General features: G+C 38.7%; 1 protein-coding gene across 1 annotated transcript in view; it reads left to right on the forward strand.

Moving 5' to 3' along the window:
* The window catches only part of gabrb4 (gamma-aminobutyric acid type A receptor subunit beta4), a gene marked incomplete at both ends in the record, with an annotated part of 37,237 nt that overhangs the window by 3,853 nt on the left and 12,277 nt on the right, over positions 1-21,107 (forward strand). The window contains 4 exons of the mRNA XM_080859008.1: positions 5,926-5,993; positions 7,292-7,512; positions 10,977-11,059; positions 15,422-15,559. Of these exons, the coding sequence (XP_080715134.1) occupies positions 5,926-5,993; positions 7,292-7,512; positions 10,977-11,059; positions 15,422-15,559 (510 nt within the window). The remainder of the gene's footprint in view (positions 1-5,925; positions 5,994-7,291; positions 7,513-10,976; positions 11,060-15,421; positions 15,560-21,107) is intronic.

The raw sequence follows: 21,107 nt of genomic DNA on the forward strand, positions 1-21,107 counted from the left end.
CAGATGTGTTGGGGTGATGGCTGAACTCTGGTGACCTCCATCACCAGTGGATGTGAGCCTCATATGTGTGTTGGGGTGATGGCTGGACTCTGGTGACCTCCATCACCAGTTGATATGAGCCTTGGGTATGTTGGGGTGATGGCTGGACTCCATCACCAGTTGATATGTGCCTCAGATGTGTTGGGCTGATGGCTGGACTGGGGTGATGAAACTTCTGCTTTCTTCTTTTGGATCCAATGATACCCAATTGGACATCTAAATACTTGGATATATTTCTTGGTGTCTTTTACCCACGCATTCAAATCACCTTGTCTCTTTAGTCTTAATTTACTCTTTTTTTTCACAGACTGGCTAATGACCCGAGATTTTTATATTTATATATATAGATCTCTGCTTTACCCACTCTCAAGGAAAGTACCAAATTATGATCAGTTATAGTCAAATAAGCCTCTCTGTATCATTTGTTCTAATGTGAAACTCAAAGGCACAGAGGTTTGACAAGTTAAGCACAGTTTTCAGTTTTTAATTAATACTTTTTTTAATGTTTTGGAAATAAATAACTTTTTTTGCTTTCAACAGCATTAATGTTTTCAAACAAAAAAAATGTATGGGAAAATATGTGCAGGTATCTTATGTAATTGAGAAAATGAGGATGACTCTCAGAGGGGTTGAATGCTTTTCCGAGGCACTATACATACAGTTCAAACAGACAATGAAAAAAAACATGGGATGGGATTTAGATTTTCAGTTTCAATTTGGTCTGTGTCAGCTACATAGACCAATAGAATGTGGATCTATTTTGTACACCTACCTGGCTTGGTAAAATATGGGACCCAGTGATATTTTAGTTAACCTTTCCTGTTGCTATGATACAAGAGGTTCATGGGTCACTGGGAATTGGAGAGAGCGGTACAATCTTTTAAAAAAAAAATGTTTATGTTTTTTACCTTCAAGTAGAACGTTATTTAAAGTAGGTTTACAGGTACATTTAATAACATTTCTATATCTCATCCATGAGAACCTTTGAAAATGTAAGGTTATTTGTTATAATAATACACATAAGTATGGTTCTTATGAAGCATAGGGACCAAAGGGACCAAACTGTAGTTTCATAGAGCCACAAACATAGCTTAGATGACATACTGTATGTAGTCTAGACATGAAAAAAGATTTGGTGAAATTAGATTTTCGTATGTTTTTTACATAGCACTTAAAGAGCAACTTGCAATTTGCCACTTTTAGAACCATATTTTTATAGGCAACTAGAAGGCTACTGGTATCATCATGTGAGTCGTGTGAAGGACAGATAAACACATTTATCATTCAAACTAACTGACGGTGCACTTTCCAGCACTGTGGTCCAGGCCAGATCACCCTGTAAAAATGTCAAAAAATGCTTTCACAGCAAGACATCGCCAACATTATCACCAAAAAACAGTCAGCATGCTAGCAAGCGGTTTATCAGTACTGCCTGTGCTGTTGGTGGGATTTGCATGCCTATTTGAAAGTAAGATTTTGACCAAAATGTCTTATGGACAATTTGTTTCTAGACATGGAAATCCAACCACATCTATATTAAACCAGCTGAGGTTTTCTTTAAACAGGATCAGGACAAAGGACATTTTTGCTGGTTACATTTAAAAAAAATAATAACTAACAACAGTATTCCTATAGATGGCCGTTCATCCACAACGAGCAATCTAGAATGAAGGGCCGTGGTCAGACAGGTAACCAAGAACCCACTATGAATCAGATCCAGAGTTCCATGGCAGACATGGGGGAACCTTCCAGAAGGACCACCATCAGTGTAGCACTCCACCAATCCGGCCTTTCTGGTCGAGTGGCTAGACAGAAGCTTTTCCTCACTAAAAGGCACATGACAGCCCACTGGGAGTTTGCCTAAAAGCACCTAAACGACTCTCAGACCATGAGAAGCAAAACCCTCAGGTCTGATGAAACGAAGATTGATCTATTTGGCCACAATTCCCAATGGCGTGTGTAGAGAAAACCAGGCACTGAGTATCACCTCATTAATACCCTCCCTACAGTCAAACAGGGTGGTGGAAGCATCATGATATGGGGATGTTTTTCTGTGAAAGAAACGGGGAGACTAGTCAGGATAGAGGGAGAGAGGTATGCAGAAAAATATAAAGCAATTCTGAGTGAAAACCTCTCCCAGAGGGCTCAGGCTGGGGTGAAGGTTGACATTTCAACAAGACAATAACCCGAAGCATACCACCAAGAAAACACAGGAGTGGCTTTAGACAAACTCTTCAAAATCATGGAGTGGCCCATTCATAATGTGGACCTGAACCCAGTACGGTGAATTTAGGTCTGAAACATAACAAAACGTGGAAAACTTGAACTTGCACTGTATATATATTTATACTACAGACAGTTTATTAGTCTACAATGTGGCTGCATGCCAGAAAATGTCAAAAGAACATTCCAGACTTTAAGTCAAGCACTTGTCGATAGCAAATGTTTCCTAGCCTATATAGGAACAGCAGTGGTGGAAAGTAACTACTCAATTACTATACTTAAGTACAATTTTAAGGTACTTCTACTTGAGTATTTCCATTCTATGCTACTTCTACTCCACTACATTTCAGAGGAAAATGTTTTACTTTCTATTCAGCTACTATCTACGTTATGATTTATATAATTGATTAGATAATGAATGTTGCATTAATGTTGGAGATGGGAATGGTGTGGATATGGTGTATATTGAGCTATGTATGCAGTATATGTATGTGACTATATGCATCTTGTTAATGGAACAGAGGCATTCTATAGTTTGATGACTGACATCACACGTTGGTATATACGTATATCCATTTATCATTATTTATCATTCTGTTCATATTTCATACCTAACTCTTACTGTATATATCTTATTTATTCACTTATTCCACTTTACATATGCACATACTCTGCACTTTTATTGCTATTTTGCACTTCTGGTTGGATGCTAAACTGCAGTTCGTTGTCTCAGTACCTGTACTCTGTGCAATGACAATAAAGTTGAATCTTGAATATAATATCCAAGAGATAAGCAGGGTATGGAACCCAGTGGTAAGCAGAGCCTGCGTAACTTGAATTAATGCCGTCACATCCAGCCAGGACAGTAGGCAGACAAAGTGAGCAACTGGGTTGCAAGTAAGACAACAAGGGGAGCTGCAAGACAGAAAGAACAGATGAAGCAAACACAAGTGAGAGAGACAGGAGGCTAGCCTAGATACAGCTCAAGAGGAAATGAGAGGAGACCAGGCCCAGAGAGGACACTTAACATGGCTACCAGGGGAAGGGTGGGCTCTGCACACAATAGAAGAATGGTCTTTTTGTTTATTCTTTTATATTTTTTTAATTTATATTAACATGTTTTAAATGAGGTGGAGCTGCTGGGCAGTATCTACATTAAAGTCTCTTTACTATTTTGCCAGTTAAGTCTTCTTTTCAAAAAGGCTGTGCACTGATTTAACACTTCTTAAATGGATCATATAATGGTGGAATAATGGGAGCATGGTTATGAGGTTTGTCATGCTCTCATCTTTGAGACTTCCTACGTTGTAGTTTGAACTAGTTTTGAAGGTTAAGATATTTCATTAATTAAATATTTGGTTCCACATATTGTATGACATTTTGGATTCACTTTGTATCAGGGCTTCAAACCAGATTTTCTTTCCAAAGGTCATTTCAGAGCAGAGCTCTACCATGCCCACAGCAAAGCATTCCTAAACTGGTTAGAGCTAAAGGAATGACTACTGTCATTTCTGATCACTACACCTTGCAACATGTCCTGAAAAATATCTACAATCTTGTACTGGGGATTACCTGGCCTAAATGAATGGCAGTGTTCTGGTGTTATCAGCTAGACCTTGACCAAGTGTCTGTTAGTTATCTGGTGATCATTGCATTTTAGGTAGATTATCAACTAGGCCTAAAAAGGCAATGAGTGAAGTGAAATAAATAGGTACCTTGTTATTATTCTGGCATAATTTAACATTAATTAACGTTTAAAACTAGTTTTATGTTGAGTAAACACTCAGTTTATCTCTGTCCATCTTTGCAAGGATGGTTCTTCATCATACAGGACAGGTGCCAAGAGCAAGAGACTTTAATACATAGTCATAGAGAAGTTTTCCAGTTGACCCAGTCTCTTTTCCCACTGCATAAACAGCATTCAAACATGGTTCTGAAAAAAACACTCTTAGTTATTTCCTACACTTATAATAACACTGAACCTGTCAGTGGCGAAAACAAGCAGCTTACTTTGACACAGAAGATGGCCCCATAGGATAACACTGTATTGGAGGTTACAGCATTCTAACTCAATGCAGTACTGATCTTGATCATTTTGCTCCCTAGTAAAGATTTGGACCCAAATAGATGGGAAATTACAGCCCAAGTAAAAAAAAAATGGATTGCTCCTTTAATCTACTTGCATCACCAGCTTCAGAAGATGTTGCCCTGGTGGCAAGAAAAGTCTAAATAGGCCCACAGGCCCCCAGGTCTTTTTAGCTTAATGACCCTGACGCTATTATTTTGTTGATTTAAGCAGCCATCTATCAGTGGTTAGAATTATTCTTAAATTCCATTAATTTGCGTCTTTTAGACCTACGTTCAGAGTGCTCTGATTCCCTAAATTGTAAATTTGTCAATCAGGTTTAAACTGGCTTCCCTACTGCTGTGGAATAAATGTATTAGCCTACTTGATATTGAAACATTAGTCTTGTGTTGCTGCTATTTAACCATACAGAGGCAAATCAATTTGATTTAATCTATCACCAGACCCATTTAAAAAATAGTGACCTGGCAATCTGCCCCAGATATTTCTATTTCATATTATGGTCATGACCAACACATGGAAACGGTATGGTAGGGAATTGTAATTTTTTTCATAATATGAGAAAGAAATGCTTTGTAATATATACAACAATATTAATAACACATATGAATTTAATCCATATTGTAAAATTGTAAATAAGCTTGCTGAAATGGAAGATTGAGCTAATTAGTGGTGATAGGCTATCTCAAGTTAACCTTGCCGGCTTGAGATAACTCTTGCAAAGATGGGATAAAAAGATAAACAATAAACCCAAACTAGAAAATAATTACAATATGTACACCAATAAATGTATCGTTTTGTTCACACACTCTCTCCCTTGCTGACAGTCTGTGGTTTGTGGAGCTCATGATTCGATACAGATACATAAATGCCAGTTTTGGATGTTAAACATTCTGCTTCTGATGGATTTCAACCAGGTCAAAACCTGGGATTTTCTGCTGTGAATGTACATTTGTGTTTCAACATTGTGGCACTCTTACTGCATTTGTTTTACCTTTGGTTGTACTCAGGTGTCTTAAATGGGGTTGATGTGCTTATTTGGTCTCTGACTTTTGAATCTTATTGTTAATTTAACTGTAGTGAAAAATACTTGACATAGAATAAATAAGACATGAAATGCTATTACTCTGAGCAGTTGCAGTCATTCTTCAAGGTGATTCCTTGTCTTTTACTAGAGTGGCAAATCTGCAGGATTGCCATCTAGGTTCAAAATCCAGCCCTCCTCCAAAAATATAGTCATTAATGTGTGAATAGTGTCCAGACATATTACTAGACCTAAGGACCTCTTTTGATTCTATTGGTAATAAAATATTTTAACACAGACGGAAAAGTATTTTTTTGCCCTAATGGCTCAGATTAAAGCTAGTTTTACTTATTTGTTCTTGAAATCTTTTTATTCGTAGGCAACTTTAAATCTGGCCTGGTCAATTTCTTAAATGGGGTCCCACATGGTTCAGTCTTCAGTCCTCTGTACTTCTAGTCTACATCATCATTATATGAAAAACTTTGTGTTCTGCGTTTTTTTCTTTTCTTTTCTTTTACTCAACTTCTCTTGCTCTTTCTTTGTCTTACCACAGGAGCTCCAGTTGTTGTTGGAATGAGCATCAATATTGCCAGTATTGACTCAATCTCAGAAGTCAACATGGTGAGTATAAAAGCACTTTAATGAAAGGTCCTGTTTTTATATAGTGTTTTGTTGCAATAAATATTTCAGAAATACAAACATTAATTCATTTTTAGTAGGTAGTGTTCTTTTTGGTCATGTTGCATAGAAATTTTCCTCTGAGCTGTATTTCATCATAAAATGACGTACAATGGTTGCTTTATAAGATACGTTTTAAAGACTATCTAGCTAGATTGCCAAGCATTTAATGTTATGAAGTATGGGGGTCCTAATTTCATGGGGCAAAACGCAACGTGAACAACCTTTACCCAGAAATGACCGCAATGTATATTCCACAAATATTAAACTGTTACAGTTACTGTGACATTTTTGAATATTTTGTGACATATTTTGAATGACAACAGCCAAGCTCAGTCCAAACTGCCACACTGCCAAAGTGTATCATATGCAAGTTGAATGATAAAGAAATGACAGGAGCACATTAGGTTGACATGGTACCACACTCCATGGCAACAACACAAAAGGTTGTGTACTTACTAGGGCTGGGCAAGTTAACGCGTTATTATTGCGTTAACTCATCAATTACTTAACACTGACAATTTTATACAATAACTTACTTATTCCTTTATTGACCTTATAGGAATTATCCAACATAATAAATAACAAATTACCTTAGTATGAGAAAGCTTATACATTAGTAAATAAGTACAATTAATAAAGATTCTGCCTTTCTTTATCAATTTCCATGACTTAAATAAAGATACATTATATACATGTATATATATATATTTTTCAAATATCATAAATTGGAATTGATTGATTCTTCACCTTCACATTCTGATTGATTCCCTTAAATTCTTAGAATTAGCAAGGGTCCTGGCATAGTTTCATGGATGTAGGCTGACTTAAAATTGTGTTGTTCTAGCACTAGAGGCGTGACTCCAATAAGACACAAAAAAAATGATTTATCTATAGGCTGAACACACTGATAGAATATTTATGTGAATTTTAACACATTCATGTAACGTTTGTAGTGTACCATCAAACCATGGAAAAGAAACTAAATTAGTTATTTATGCAATGTATTAATGTTATGATTTCATCATAGGCTACAATGATGTTTTGTGTATTTTAGCTTAGCTATGGTACCCTTAACTAGCTATGTGTCACGGCTGGCAAGGCTATTGACATTTTGACAAATTTAAACATCCCCACAGATTTAGATCATCAAAACTATTTGTAATCTTGAGTTTTTTCGTCAAAAGGTCATTAGTGATGTGCTTTATAAATAATTTGTGACCTCTTCTGCTCCCTCTCAGGATTACACCATCACAATGTATTTTCAACAAAGCTGGCGAGATAAGCGTCTTGCCTATACAGAGATGGACCTAAACTTGACTTTGGATAACCGTGTGGCAGACCAACTTTGGCTCCCGGACACCTATTTCCTCAATGACAAGAAGTCCTTTCTCCATGGGGTGACAGTAAAGAATCGTATGATACGTCTCCATCCAGATGGTACCGTCTTATATGGCCTAAGGTAAGATATCACATAAGTATTAATTCAGCTGATATAAAGTCTTCTTTGAATTCAGACATATTCTGACTTCACACTTTTCTGTAGCTTAATTTAAAGCCTTCTAATCATCTGCCGTTTCATTTGCTGTTACGATACTGACCCATATCGACAAAAGGCCCCTAGCGGCCCCTAGTGTTTTGGGGTGCAAGTGCAGTTATTGACAAGGTGAGGGATTGGAACCTGCTATGTCATCTTATTGGCTAGTTCAAAATCCACAAATTTGGTTCTACACAAGCATCTGTGACATTTCACAGATCTCAGAATGGGCATCAGTTAATGTAACCAGAACCATGAACACCTAGCTACAACATGAATGTTTGGAAATGCTAATTGACAAAAAACCTAAAAACTAGCAGACGTGTGGTCAATTCCTTCCAAAGCAGACAATAGTAGCAATACAAGAGTATTGGATGCCAGGTGTAACAGACCTTTTTTGAAGACAGAATGCCTTCTGTACTTCAAAACGTGCAAATCTATTAGAAAATCATGTACTGTAGTATCTTGTCCCTGGAAAAAAACACAAGAATGCTAGCATTGAATAGCGCTCAGCTAGCTGAAGTCCTACCTCTCTGAGCAAACCTTCAATCAGAATCAGAATCGGAATCAGAATCAGAAAGGTTTTTACTGCCTAGTAGGTTTTCACCTACCAGGAATTTTTTGTGGGACGTTGGTGCAAACAATAAACATACACAATAAACTATACAAATATTAGTTATTATACACATATTAAGTTATTAATTATAGGAAAAACTAAATATAAAATATATTTAAAAATGTACAGAATATATAACATGGAAAATGCAGGACTAGTGTGCAATTAAGAGTGTGTCTTGGCAGGGTGCTGTCTTTACACTGGGGTACTGCAAGGCCCCATCCTTGGTCCTGTTCCTCTTCTCTATGTACCCCCTCCTTGGGCTCTATGACGCTCTTGAATGGCTTCTCCGACCACATGCTGATAACACAATGTTTTCTGTCCTTCCCACCTGAGGTCTCAACAAGCAACTTGTCTTACAGAAATATCCACATGGATGCGTCAATGGTATTTTCAACTGAATCTTTCCTAGACTGAAGTGCTGGTCTTCTTGGTCAGTTCATCCATAAAATACAACATCTGAAGAGAAATCTGTGGGGCATCATGGATGACCAGCTACGCTCTCTCATGCAAGCACTCATCTCTTATCTAGAATACTTCATTGCCCTGCTGATAGGGTTGCCTAAAGGTGCAATTGCACCACTTCTGTTGAGTGAAAATGTAGCACCATTGAGCGTTGTGTTAATGTAAATGTGGGTATTTGCCAGCTGGATAAAAGCCACTAGGCAGGTACAGTGACCAGAGACATTGCAGCTCCACATATATATCATTTAAACAGCCTTTACCTGATACAGGTAAAGGTATGTATCTTCATCTACTATCCTTCATCTTATGCAGTTTCTGAGCCCTGGATGTTTTATAAACATCAACTTCTGGATTAACTGAAGTTGATTCATATTTTGTAGTGTTTTCCTTCCGCATATTGAATTTGTTAGATGGTTTCCTTGCCGTACAGCCTGAGGCTTTTTACCTTCATATTCCAATCCATCAGTCATATAATGTGTTCCCTAATTTTTCACGTTTTAGGCGGCCCTAACAGTTTAAAATGTTACTGAACGTTTAATGGCATTTTAAAAGCATGTGTTCACACAGCCTTGGTGCCATCTCAAAACAAAAAGAATTGCATTCAAACACATGTAGACAACTTGACACAGGTGAAAGAGTTTCTTCAAATCACCTTAAATGATTTCAGACGCATTGGCACAAGCAAATACAGGGACACTTGTCAATTATGTCTGGCTACTACTCCTGACAGGCTTTCTGGCAGCAATGTCTCAAGTCAAAAGTGATCAAACTTGGCTTGTTACATCTATGGCCCTTTTAATGATGGCTATGTGGTTACTGGCTGTCTGCCATTATTCAAAACAGGTTTATGTTATAATAACTTGCTCAGGGGCACACTCCCAAAGCACCTTGGCACCGCCGGGAATTGTTCTTACGGAATGCTTATGTCTGCACCCCACTAGTGGAGAGACGTGACAGTCACAGATGCCAGCTAACTTGGCTGGAGTGGTGTCTGTGACACCATGGACCATGGCTGGAGTGATGTCTGTGACATCATGGACCATGGCTGGAGTGGTGTCTGATGCACCATGGAACAGGGTTGGAGTGGTGTCTGATGTACCACGCATCATGCTCTCTGAACAAATCAATAGTCTTGACTTGTGTGCAAAGCATCTCCCGCATCAGCATTTTCATGTGCAGAAACTGGACAGACATATATTCCTGCTCAAGGATACAATCATGCTTTTTTTTTTTTAAATCCTCATTTTGTCTTCTACAACGTGTCCATGGGCTCAATTTTGTACATTCCACAGTGGGATTGTAATATTGTACTTACTTAATTTATGCTTTCAAGTCACTGGTCGAAGCAGATCTGAAAGGTCTGTCGATTCCAACTGCAGCTGACTTTGCAACTGCGTCAGCGAGAAAGAGATGAGTTATGTGTGTTTCACGGACAGCCAGTAAATTTAAGACTAAAGCTACTGTAATCAGATAGTCGCATGGGATGCATTTGCACATTTGTGTTTCTTAGCTCGCACAGATAGATACTTCTACATTGACTGTAAACATTCCATAGCTACCTCTGATAGTTACAAGACCATATGGCATTAACACACAGTATGCCAGTGACATATGCACATGTGGAAATCTTTTGGAAAACAAGTCAGGACATCCAGAGGGGACAGAGGGTGAGGACCAAACACCTAGTAAGGACACCAAAGATTAAATACAAGACCGGGCTTGAATGTCAATGTTCAATTTTTGACATGCTACTGATTCACTGTTTCACCAATTTACTGATTTAACACTTAGATTCACTCACAGTTTTACTGTAGTACTGATGATGAAGCCACGGTCTGAGCAAGGTTTTCATTCAGGCAGGGTAAGAGCTCCCTCACGGTTCAGTAGATTACATTTGCTTAGTCTCTGTATGTAGCCTAGTACTGTCATGTGCTACTGTTTATGACATGAGCTATGCTGATTCAATGACTTTCGATGTAATTTGGTTCAGTGCTGTTAAGCTACACCCCAAGCTAATCTGGAATCAGATGGAATGTTCCAGACAAAAATGACAGTAGTGATTGTGAGTTAGCAGTGTTAGGTTAATGAAGAATATGGCCAGCTTTACATTTTACAAAGCTAACAGGAACCTCACCATATAAATAAAACAATTTTAGTCATTACTTTTGTAGGTGTCTCCCTTTTTTCATTCACTTTGCCTGTCCCTTCACCACATATCAGTCTCAGTTATTGAATATCAAACTATAATTTCACAATTGTTATTAATGATATAGCATGTCTTTTTCTCTGTCTTTTCTGTGACCTCCAGAATAACAACCACGGCTGCTTGTATGATGGACCTGAGGAGATACCCTCTTGATGAACAGAACTGTACCTTGGAGATCGAAAGCTGTGAGTACCTTGCTTTCTAACTGACACATTAAGGGTGCTTTCACACCGGCAGGCAGCCTTAAGTCCGTTCGAAATCGAACCGTAGTCGAACCGTTTGGACATTATTTTCTATCTGCAGCCTTGCTTCATCACCAAAGGGCATCATTTGTGTCATGTAATAAAAAGGGACCAAGGCCAAGTTCAACCCGTGTAGTTGACCCTCCGTTGTGAAACTGGAAAGTGCTGTGTAAATCTATTCCCCGAACATATACACCATAGTGGGCAATGAGGGAGCGCTCTGCTCTTCGTTTCCACATTTCAAGTATTTATTTGTCATATACACAGAAAAACAGAGTCAGACTGTGCATTGAAATTCTTGGGACAAGACACCGCACAACAACCTACCATAGCATAACATAAAATAACATAATATAACATAACATATAAGTAATCTGAACATAAATTCCACGTATAATAAACATATAATAAATCTACAAAATCTACAAAATAAATATAAATATACAATACCATCTGCTAAACATATAATACACATTTTTGTCCATTTAGAGATAATGCAATGGTTAAAGACACAGGAACTCTAACAGAGCGTTTCAAAGACAGGGTGAATAGAGATGAGGAAAATGATGTGTGAGAAAATAATGCGTTTTGGGAATATTGAAGCATGTAAATCTTTTTTAGTAGACCCCAAAAATAAAATTATGAACATTGAAAATGAGCACAATAGGTCTTGTTGGAAGCTAAATCAAGTTTAGGAGACAATTTTTTTTTTTTTTAAATCCATACAGAAATCCAGCATAAAGAATTTAGTTCTCATTTTCTGGTCAGCACACAAGAAGACCCATTTTGTATCAACGACTACATACAGTCAAAAAGGCAGTTGCAGCATTCCTGTCTGCAAGTAACAAAAGCATACAGAAGCTTTTCTGCAGCTCTGAGTCTGCAAAGGCTGGACAGTATGAGATTCCTGGTAGGTGTCCGAGACATATTTGACAGTGTTGGCAGTGTAATTAGCTTTCTTGTTGGTCAGCATTGCTCTGGCAGAATGGGAGAAGCTTGTTTCAGAGGTGCAATGTCCACTTGGGCCTTGCAGGGCCAGACAGTGATTCATCTTGGAACGCATTATGCTGCTGTTGTCTGGCCGCACGTCTCTCTCTCTTGTAGATTGAACGTGAAGTTGTCCGAGTTCATCTTCTTGCTCCGTGCCAAACTCGTCTGAACTGCTCCCTGTGGGGTGTTGGATCTATCAATGCAGTTCAGTCCCGTCTAAGCCGTTCTAATCACTCTGATCTGAAAAAACGTAATCCGAGAGCAGGTGGGGTCTTAGGCAGGCACTTTTACTGCTGATCAGCACCAAGAGGTTTCTGGCACAAGTGGTCTGACATCCTTTTGAACCAGCGGCTGAGTACATCTCGTGTGTTGTCTGAGTCCATACACATATATATCTGAATCTCTTTTTATCTTGCTAATTGAGTTGATATTAATTCAAGTCATAGCCATATTCACATTACCCTCTGCCTCTCAGTCTCAGGGACATTCCAAAGACTAAATCATATGTCTTTTGAATGAAAACACATTTGTTGAGTTCAGCTAATATTCATTTATTTTTCGAAGTAATCTATGTGTCCTTTCCGCAAAACCCAAACCTCAAATATGGTTCTGTACATTTAATCTATGTTTTGTGAGTGTTTAAACAGCACATGGCTGTATATACTGTCCCCAGTGTATGCATGGCTTCTTTACTGAGTGCCATTACATAAATCTTTAACATTTCATCATCTCGGCTGTGGCAGATGCTTTCTCTGAGTTCACTAGTACAATTGGATGTGTGGCATAACCGTTCCTTGACATTAACTATTCTTGTGAGTTTCCTGCATGGATGGCCTAAGGTACTAAAAACAATGAGCTTCCACATCACTGTTTTTCCATCCCCACTCTCCTCATCTCCATCCAATCTGCAATGACTCAGAACAGGACACAGCCTGTGCAGTCCTGATAGCCATCTATTTAAATTCATTAGGTGCGTTTTGTCAATCATATCAGCGAAGAAAGCACTTATAAGACATAACCTTTGTGGCCATCTGGTCATTCTTGATCATGGCTTTATTTGATTACATTTCCAAGGCTTCCAAGGACATTGTATACTTTTAGGATACTGCAGGGCAATTGTGTCGTGATTGCTAACTGATGACACAGTATGAATTTGATGCGACCTGCAAAAGAAAGAGGACGACATTTCAAATAATTACACAATTTTTTCAGTTTTTTTAAATGTTATTTGTAAATTGGGGTATTTCTCTCTACAAAGGCAAAGCATTAGGGAGAGTAACTGCAAATACATTCCTTTTGACACAGACTTCCTGATTTTACAAGCCTGAAAGTGATTTGGGGAATATAGGTGTGGTCTTTTAAATTGACTGAGACATTTATTCACTTTGAGGGGGAGGATTAACTCCTGAATTTCACAATAAGATGCATCTAAGGTTGAAGGAAACCGGTTTATTTGTCTCAGTATGAGGTTTGTGGCAATTTTATTACGTGTTTTCATTAAAGTGGCCCTAGACAACCTTGTGTTTTTTACCTACAGCTGTTTAGAATTCCTGCCATGATAAGGATATTGTCCATTTTGAATTCACATGACACAACTGATGGAAACGTGTGTAGACTAGCATTTCCTATGAATGTGCTTAAGATGTGAATGAGTTGAATGGCTTCAGACTTTATACAAGGGGCAGTTTATTGGTGTCTTTATGTGTTTGGCTGTGTTCTCTTATCTCATCAACCATTTATTTCACTGGATACACTACATTCAATTTCAACAAACAGCCAATTGCCCAATCCGCAAAAGATACATTTTCATTTTAACCCTGAAATAACTAAACTTGTGGCTGATTGCATAATTGAAGTATGTCACATAAGCCAGCGCCCTCTACCTGTAATTTGCATTGCCCTGTATAAATGCACAATTGGATAGAATGCTTTGAAGAAGAAATGGAAGTTTTATGTAATATGCAACGCGAAAAAATGCTGGATCTCCCTTCATTCATCACATTGAGAATCCAAGTTTTCATGTTTACGGTACTTTGTGGGCGCTACCTATGGAGTTCAAGCATCTGCCTCAGGGGGAAAAAACACATTCATTACTAATCCAGTATTTACAGAAATCAGTGGCGGTCCGTGCATTTCACGACTAGGCCTTCAGCGATGTCCTACAGTGTACCTACACGATGTTAAACTGAGTGAATCCACCTCCTAATACCATCATTATGACGCCATGGCTCTCGAACCAGTATATTTTATACAGAAAGGCAGTATAAGTGAGCATTGCATCACCTTAACATAGTCGAGTACAACAGACTTTATTAATATTTCCGGAGCATTTCAAATCAATACACCCAATACATTAAGAGTAGTAAACTCTAAGTTATATGATCGCTTGGATATTACTGTCACAACTTAAAAATAAAAGGCGATTTTCAGGGATTAGTCTACAAAGTTTTATTAAGTCCACCAAAAGTAGCCTATGTGACTCAATGTTAAGTTTAACAAGTTTAACAAGTAACATCGCATTGTCCCACCTGCAAAGCAGTTTCATTAAACTTCCCATCCTCACGATATCCAGTTTTTCTTGAAAGTTCCGTCTTGAAAATGGCGTTGTAATTGTATCAAAAACTGGAATTATCAAGTTTGTGTAAACTAATTGATTTGAGTTGGTTAATGTAATTATATTTAGTCTTACCAATTGAAACAACTAGAAGAATAAGCATTGAAACCGATGTACGTCGTTTTAGCCAGCTAAACTGAGCACTGAAGCACTGCACCGGTCTGCCTCAGTATCCAATCAAAGGACGTTTACGTGTCACGTTCAACGCGAGGAAATAAATCTTCCGGGCCTTCTAGAAGGCCCAGTGTCGCCAACTCGAAATCTGATTGGTTGTCACAACTGTCTGTTTCAGTTCATTCAACTTAAATGAACTGAAACAGCAAGTTGTGATAGCCAATCAGATGTACACGGGCCTTCAATGTGAATTCTGAAGGCCTCAGGGAAGATTTCTGTTCTCGGGGAAGATTTCAAGGAGCGTGGCAACACATGATAGCGGAAATACGATTGGATGAAAGCTCTAACATAAATGAACAACGCTGGAAGCATGAAATTAAGATAATGGACTATGGGGAATCATTTAATACATATTTATGAAAAGAAAATATTAAAATTAAATTTATTTTATTACATTTATTTTCTGATGATGTTTAGGCCAGCAGAGAAGGCCTTGAAGGCCCTGACGGACCGCCACTGACAGAAATACTATACTAAACACTGTCTTTACTACACTAATGAGACATCGATATGTATTTACTTTGCAGATGGATACACTACAGATGATATTGTGTTCTTCTGGCAAGGGGGGAATGGAGCCGTTACAGGGGTGGATAAGTTGGAGCTCCCGCAGTTTTCCATCACGGATCTACGGCTGGTATCCAGAGAGGTGCTGTTCACCACTGGTAAGTCTGGTCTTGTTTCATGAATCGATAAGACAAGCAGTCCATGCTGCCCTACAAAGGCAGAGAGCAGTATGTGCATTTTTTCCAAAACATTTTTTTTGCAGAAATTGAAAGTGCAGGGTCAGCTCTTCAATCTGTGAAAATGTTATGTTGATCAATAAACTGTTTCATGTAAATATTTGCAATTTAAATTTGCAGTGTGTATAGAAAAGTAGAGTAAAACCAAGCCAAGTGCAGTATATGTCTTTACTGCAGTTTGCCTTGGTTCTACATGCTTGGTTCTACATGCTTTTACATGCTTTTACTGCAGTTTGCCTTGGTTCCAGTCATATTTGCTGCAGTCTGCCTTGGTTCAACTTGCCCTTGCTGCGGTCTGCCTTGGTTTTATTATATTTAAATAATCTCTGACATTATGATGCAAAAATATAATTTTGCTTCATTTTTACACTAATGTTCATAAAATACACATTTGTTCCATTGCTTAGGCATCAAGGAACATTTTTACATCAAAAATATTGTGAGTTTTTTTCCATAAAAAGAGTGATTATGGTCATCTTACTGCAATACCTTAATGTATGTGTGTGTAATTTTAAGCAGTAATACAAAGGCAAAACGCAGTATAGCCTATAAAATTACCAGATTTTGCAAAAATGTAAAAAAAACTTAAAGGGTGGTGTTCACCTCACTTTAATCTATCTAATTATACATTTTGTTGTTAAATATAATTTAAAACTTTTACTTGGTGAAAAAAAAACACAAAAAGCTGTTTTTCTCAGTTTGGGGTTTTTGCACTTACTGCTCTTTGGCTTTGTAGGGCAGCATAGATCTGGGGTGAATGGTCATAGAAGGTTGATTGACCCCGCTTAGTAATAAGAATCCTAATCATTAAGTACAATGTATTTCTTACATAGGGTCATACCATTGTGATATGTGCAATAAAGCCTTGTTGCATGTTTTAATAAGCCAACCAACTATAGTGCCTATTCCAGTTTTAACCATCAAGTAATGGTCACACTCTTTATTTAGAGAACCTCTTAGACAGATCTTGGTCGCATTTAATACGATGTTGTGCAGTGTGTTCAAGTAAGGCCTAAACAGTCTTTGTGGTTTGACAGGCTATATGTTTTTCTATATTAATTATTTAAAGGTTTGAACTGTGCAGTAAGTCCACAGCTTAGTGCATTATGTCTTTGTCACTTGGCTAACTTTGAGAGAATAGAGCTGGACGTTCTAATGTTAAAGTTGTCATAATCTCCTGTAATGAGTTGTAAGTTGATGACTAATAGGGCTATTTGAAGAATGTAACCTTTGTGGGGATGTTGCTCTGACAAGCAGTCCAGAATGTTGTAGAAGGATGTCATGAAAATCACAATTTAAGGTTTTAAAGGGATTGTGTATGTAGTGTAGTAGTTATCGTTTGGTCGTGCCTGACATCACATCTTGAGCCTATTAATTCGGTCTTTTGAGCCTCCCCCTTGATTTTTTTTACACTGATGTACTTCAACTGCAGTCACATTCAGTAAACACAAGTCAGGTTTGCTGGTGCACATTCAGTATGTGTGGCAGCCTACAGCTATATTGATAGACTGTGAACGCCTACTACACATTATACAAAAGATGAACAACTCCATAGAGGTCAATGGATCAGAGTATGCTACTACAGATGCCTCCAGAGCTTGAAGAGAGGCAGAGCTGAATTACTCCGTGTCTGGCATTGGTCTGGGTGTTAAAAAAATGGAGGCACCACCTGAAGGGGCCTGCCTTTACAGTGTAAACTGACCACACAGCACTGTCCTGGATATTCAATGCTCCTAAAATCATGTTACGTCTCCTCTGCGGGAAATTAAGACTCAAGCGTTCAACTCTAGACTTACAGAAAGGGGTGCCTCCACAAATTGGCCTGACACTCTCAGATGGAGGATGAGGCTCTGTTCAAATGCGGGGAACTGGCTGCAGAAATTCAATGCAAATCAATTGCATTACATCTATGTAGTGTCAAATCAATAAAATTGTCTCAAGGCAAGGGGGGGGGGATCAGAAACATGGCAGATGTATTCATACACATACCAGGATGAGCACTATACATGATACATACAGAATTATAGTCGATACTGTAAGAAATGAACTCACAATGCACAGACAGAGATGCTTTAAAAAAATTCAAGATGTACTGTACCACTGTTTACTGTCTCAAGAACATTGTACTCAGTACCAACTAGTGGTACCTGAGAGACTGCTACCCACAGTGCTGACATACTTCCATGATAGCTCCCTAGGTGCACACTTGGGAAGACTAAAGACTGTGCTGATCTCTCTTGGATCTGCTCCAAAATTTAACAGGTTCTTTCTTGGTCTATGCTCCACTGCTCCACCAAGTGTCATGAAAACTGGCCAGAGGAATATTTGCGTAATCCTGTTTATAGATAAACAAACAAAACAACCAACAAATGGGAATGAAAATATAACCTGCTTGGCAGAGGTGATAAAAGGCCTTTCAATTACCAAATTAGGTGGTAAGACGAAAAGAATAGATGTGGTCAATTTAAACTCATATTTCAGGCCTAGCCCTAACCTATGGGGTGGGGGTGGGGAACATGATGAACATCTAACCCTGACATATGTTTATGGATGTAAAATGTTGATGGATATTGAGATGTGCTACCAAATAGACAATAATACATAAAGGCCCTGGATGTTAATAGAAGGTAAAGGATGCTTTTTTTTTTTGCATGTATTGATCACATGGGGCAAGGAGGCCACCAGTTCTGTACGTTGGAAGGTTTTTTTATGAAGTAAAGGGGGGGAAGAGGCCACAGAGAGAAATAAAGAGAGAGAGAGAGAGAGGGAGGGGGAGAGAGAGCTTGTGTGAAGGAAAATCATTTCCTAAAACATGACTGCAGTATAACTCATTATGTGTGAGTATTTTGGACTGTTCATTTTGGAATACCCGTGAAAGCGGACACTGGATGGATTCCAGGTACTTTGCAGTGGTAAGACAGCAGAGTTTTTCCCCCTCTTTTTTGATATTTTAATGGGCCTACAATTTAGTTTTTGTGTTTGTGGATTTTTTTGGAGTGCTCTCCCTGTTTTGCTAACAAGGAATCTATGCACATCAGGACACTTGTGATTGAAATTTTGACATAAGATTTGTATTGACAGTATTTTCTTTTGTTTATATGTTGTTTGAGTAAATATTGGGGGATTTGGGTAGTCAAAAAAATATCTGTGCAGGGGGCGGCAATGGTTACAAACATGGGGTACGGGACTGTAAAATGTTTGGGAACCACTGCCTTACGCCACTGACTAGGGCCCGTCATAAAAGCCTGCACTGGGCCCGTCGTAACTATGTTACGCCACTGATTTTTGTAGCATGTTTTTATTGGCAGCTAGAATTGGTATCGTCTTCAAATACATTTTCATGGTATATGGTCATGTAAAGGACAGATAAACACACCTGTCATTTCAATAAGCCGCCGAGGCTAAGCTCTATGACATCACATCACACGGCATAACATTGCAAACTATATCGGCAAAAGACATGAGTTAACATGCTAGGAAGGATACACTTTCTGCTTGCCTTTCAGTAATTAGATTGCTAGTTTTCTCTCATCTTTTCTCACCTAAACTTTCTGTTTGGGTTTAAACTGCTGCGTTGACATACGTTTTTCCCACAGTAGTCATGTCAACTACTTTGTAATTTTGTGTAAGGAGACTTATTTATTGGTTATTATAAAACAATTGGGTTCTAGCGCGTAATTTAGCTGTTTCTGATTGGACGAGAGACGTTTCATGCTATAGGTTATTCGTCAACATACCTACAGTTACGGGACTTTTCACAGCTAAAAATACATCACTCCGCGATGAAACATTCGCATTGATGATAACCGTTAATTCAAAGTTTTTAAAATTCCAAACCAAGACGTTGACAATGGAACTATTTTTTGTTGTGGAGAAACAATGGCGAAATAAACCATTTTTAATCAATAACTTCGTGTTGAAATGTTAATTTGTTGACTGTAGAATTGTTTTATAAAAGCAATATAGCACTCGTGGGAGTGGGGTAGGTAGGGGATAATCCCACGGGTGTTGTTGCCTATGCCACTCGACCTGGCGGCCTCGGTGGCTACGGCCGAACACCACCCGTGGGATTATCCCTTACCTACCCCACTCCCACTCGTGCTATATTGCTTAAATATCATGCTGCTACAAAATGGTTGTCCAGGGCCCGTTTCACCATGGTGAAGAGGTCACGCGGTCACCTTGATAACTCATTTCGATGAACCAAAGGTGTTCATTTCCAGATGGCTAGGGTGACAAGCAGTTGTCCACCACGAGTAACTGTTGCTGTAATGTAACTTAGATAGCTTACAGCTAAGGAACAAGTTCCCACTGGAAAAGTTGTGAATGCTACTGGCTAATTTAAATTTCATGTTAATTCTCTCATCTTTTCTCACCTAAACTTTCTGTTTGGGTTTAAAATCACATTCTGAAAATGAAATGAACTCTGTGGGGTCTTTAACATTAGGAACATTGTTTAGAGATGACTTTTGTAGGAGTACTTCAGTGACTAAAGGAAGGACATTAAATCCCTAGAGGCAATGACAGCGTTGTCTGATGTGTCAGATTATTGAAAGATGAGTCACAGCCACATTTCTGAGAGATTTTCTGAGAGTTCTTCCACCATTGTACCTCCCTCAGAGAAATTTCAACCCTCCGTCCTTCAACAACACCCTGCCCCCGTTTATGTTTCTGTGCTCTCTCTCTCCCTCTCTCTCGCTCTCGCTCTCTCTCCCTCTCTCTCTCTCTTTCTCTCCCCCTCTCTCTTTCCATCTCTCCATCTCTCTCTCTCTCTCTCACACACACACACACACACACACACACACACACACACACACACACACACACACACACACACACACACATTATGTCTGATCTCATCCTGATCCCTATTCTGTTAATCATGTCATAACAGGCCGGACGCTGAATTTTTGGGTCCGTTTCCTTTCTCCCGTGTCCAACACAAATGAGTCACGGAATAAGCAGTCAGCTCTGAAATGTTGTCATGTCATGTCGTGGCATAAGTGTATTTGAAAAGGCATTGCAAGAGGGCTAACCGTTGAAATGGTTGGCTTCCCTCCTTTCTCCTGTTTTCAAGTTAATCCCATTGCTGTAGCCACTTGCTAGTATTCTGTAAAAGGAAACATTGATTTATGACTGGTTGTCTGCTGCATATTCTGTAACTTGAGTTTGGGAGATAGAATGCTTCCTTCAGAAACTGTTTTCACTTTATAACGCTACAGTAGATCAAGTCATCCAGCGTGATTTTTTTGGGGCACTTGCCGAAATGCATCACTGTTTTCTCTGATAGTGCCACTGCTGTGGTAATAATTAACAAAGGACGGTCATCTTCTTTCTTAATTATGTCAATCATGAGACGTTTGACCTGGCAGCGTCAACTGTAATTTCATCTTGCCTGCTGTATGTATCCCTTGTTATTCAAATGCTATCGCTAATGCTAATGCACTCTCATTCTTGCTTGCAGGAGTCT

This window comes from Sprattus sprattus, assembly GCF_963457725.1.
Source record: "Sprattus sprattus genome assembly, chromosome: 20".
NCBI classification, from domain to species: Eukaryota; Metazoa; Chordata; class Actinopteri; order Clupeiformes; family Clupeidae; genus Sprattus; species Sprattus sprattus.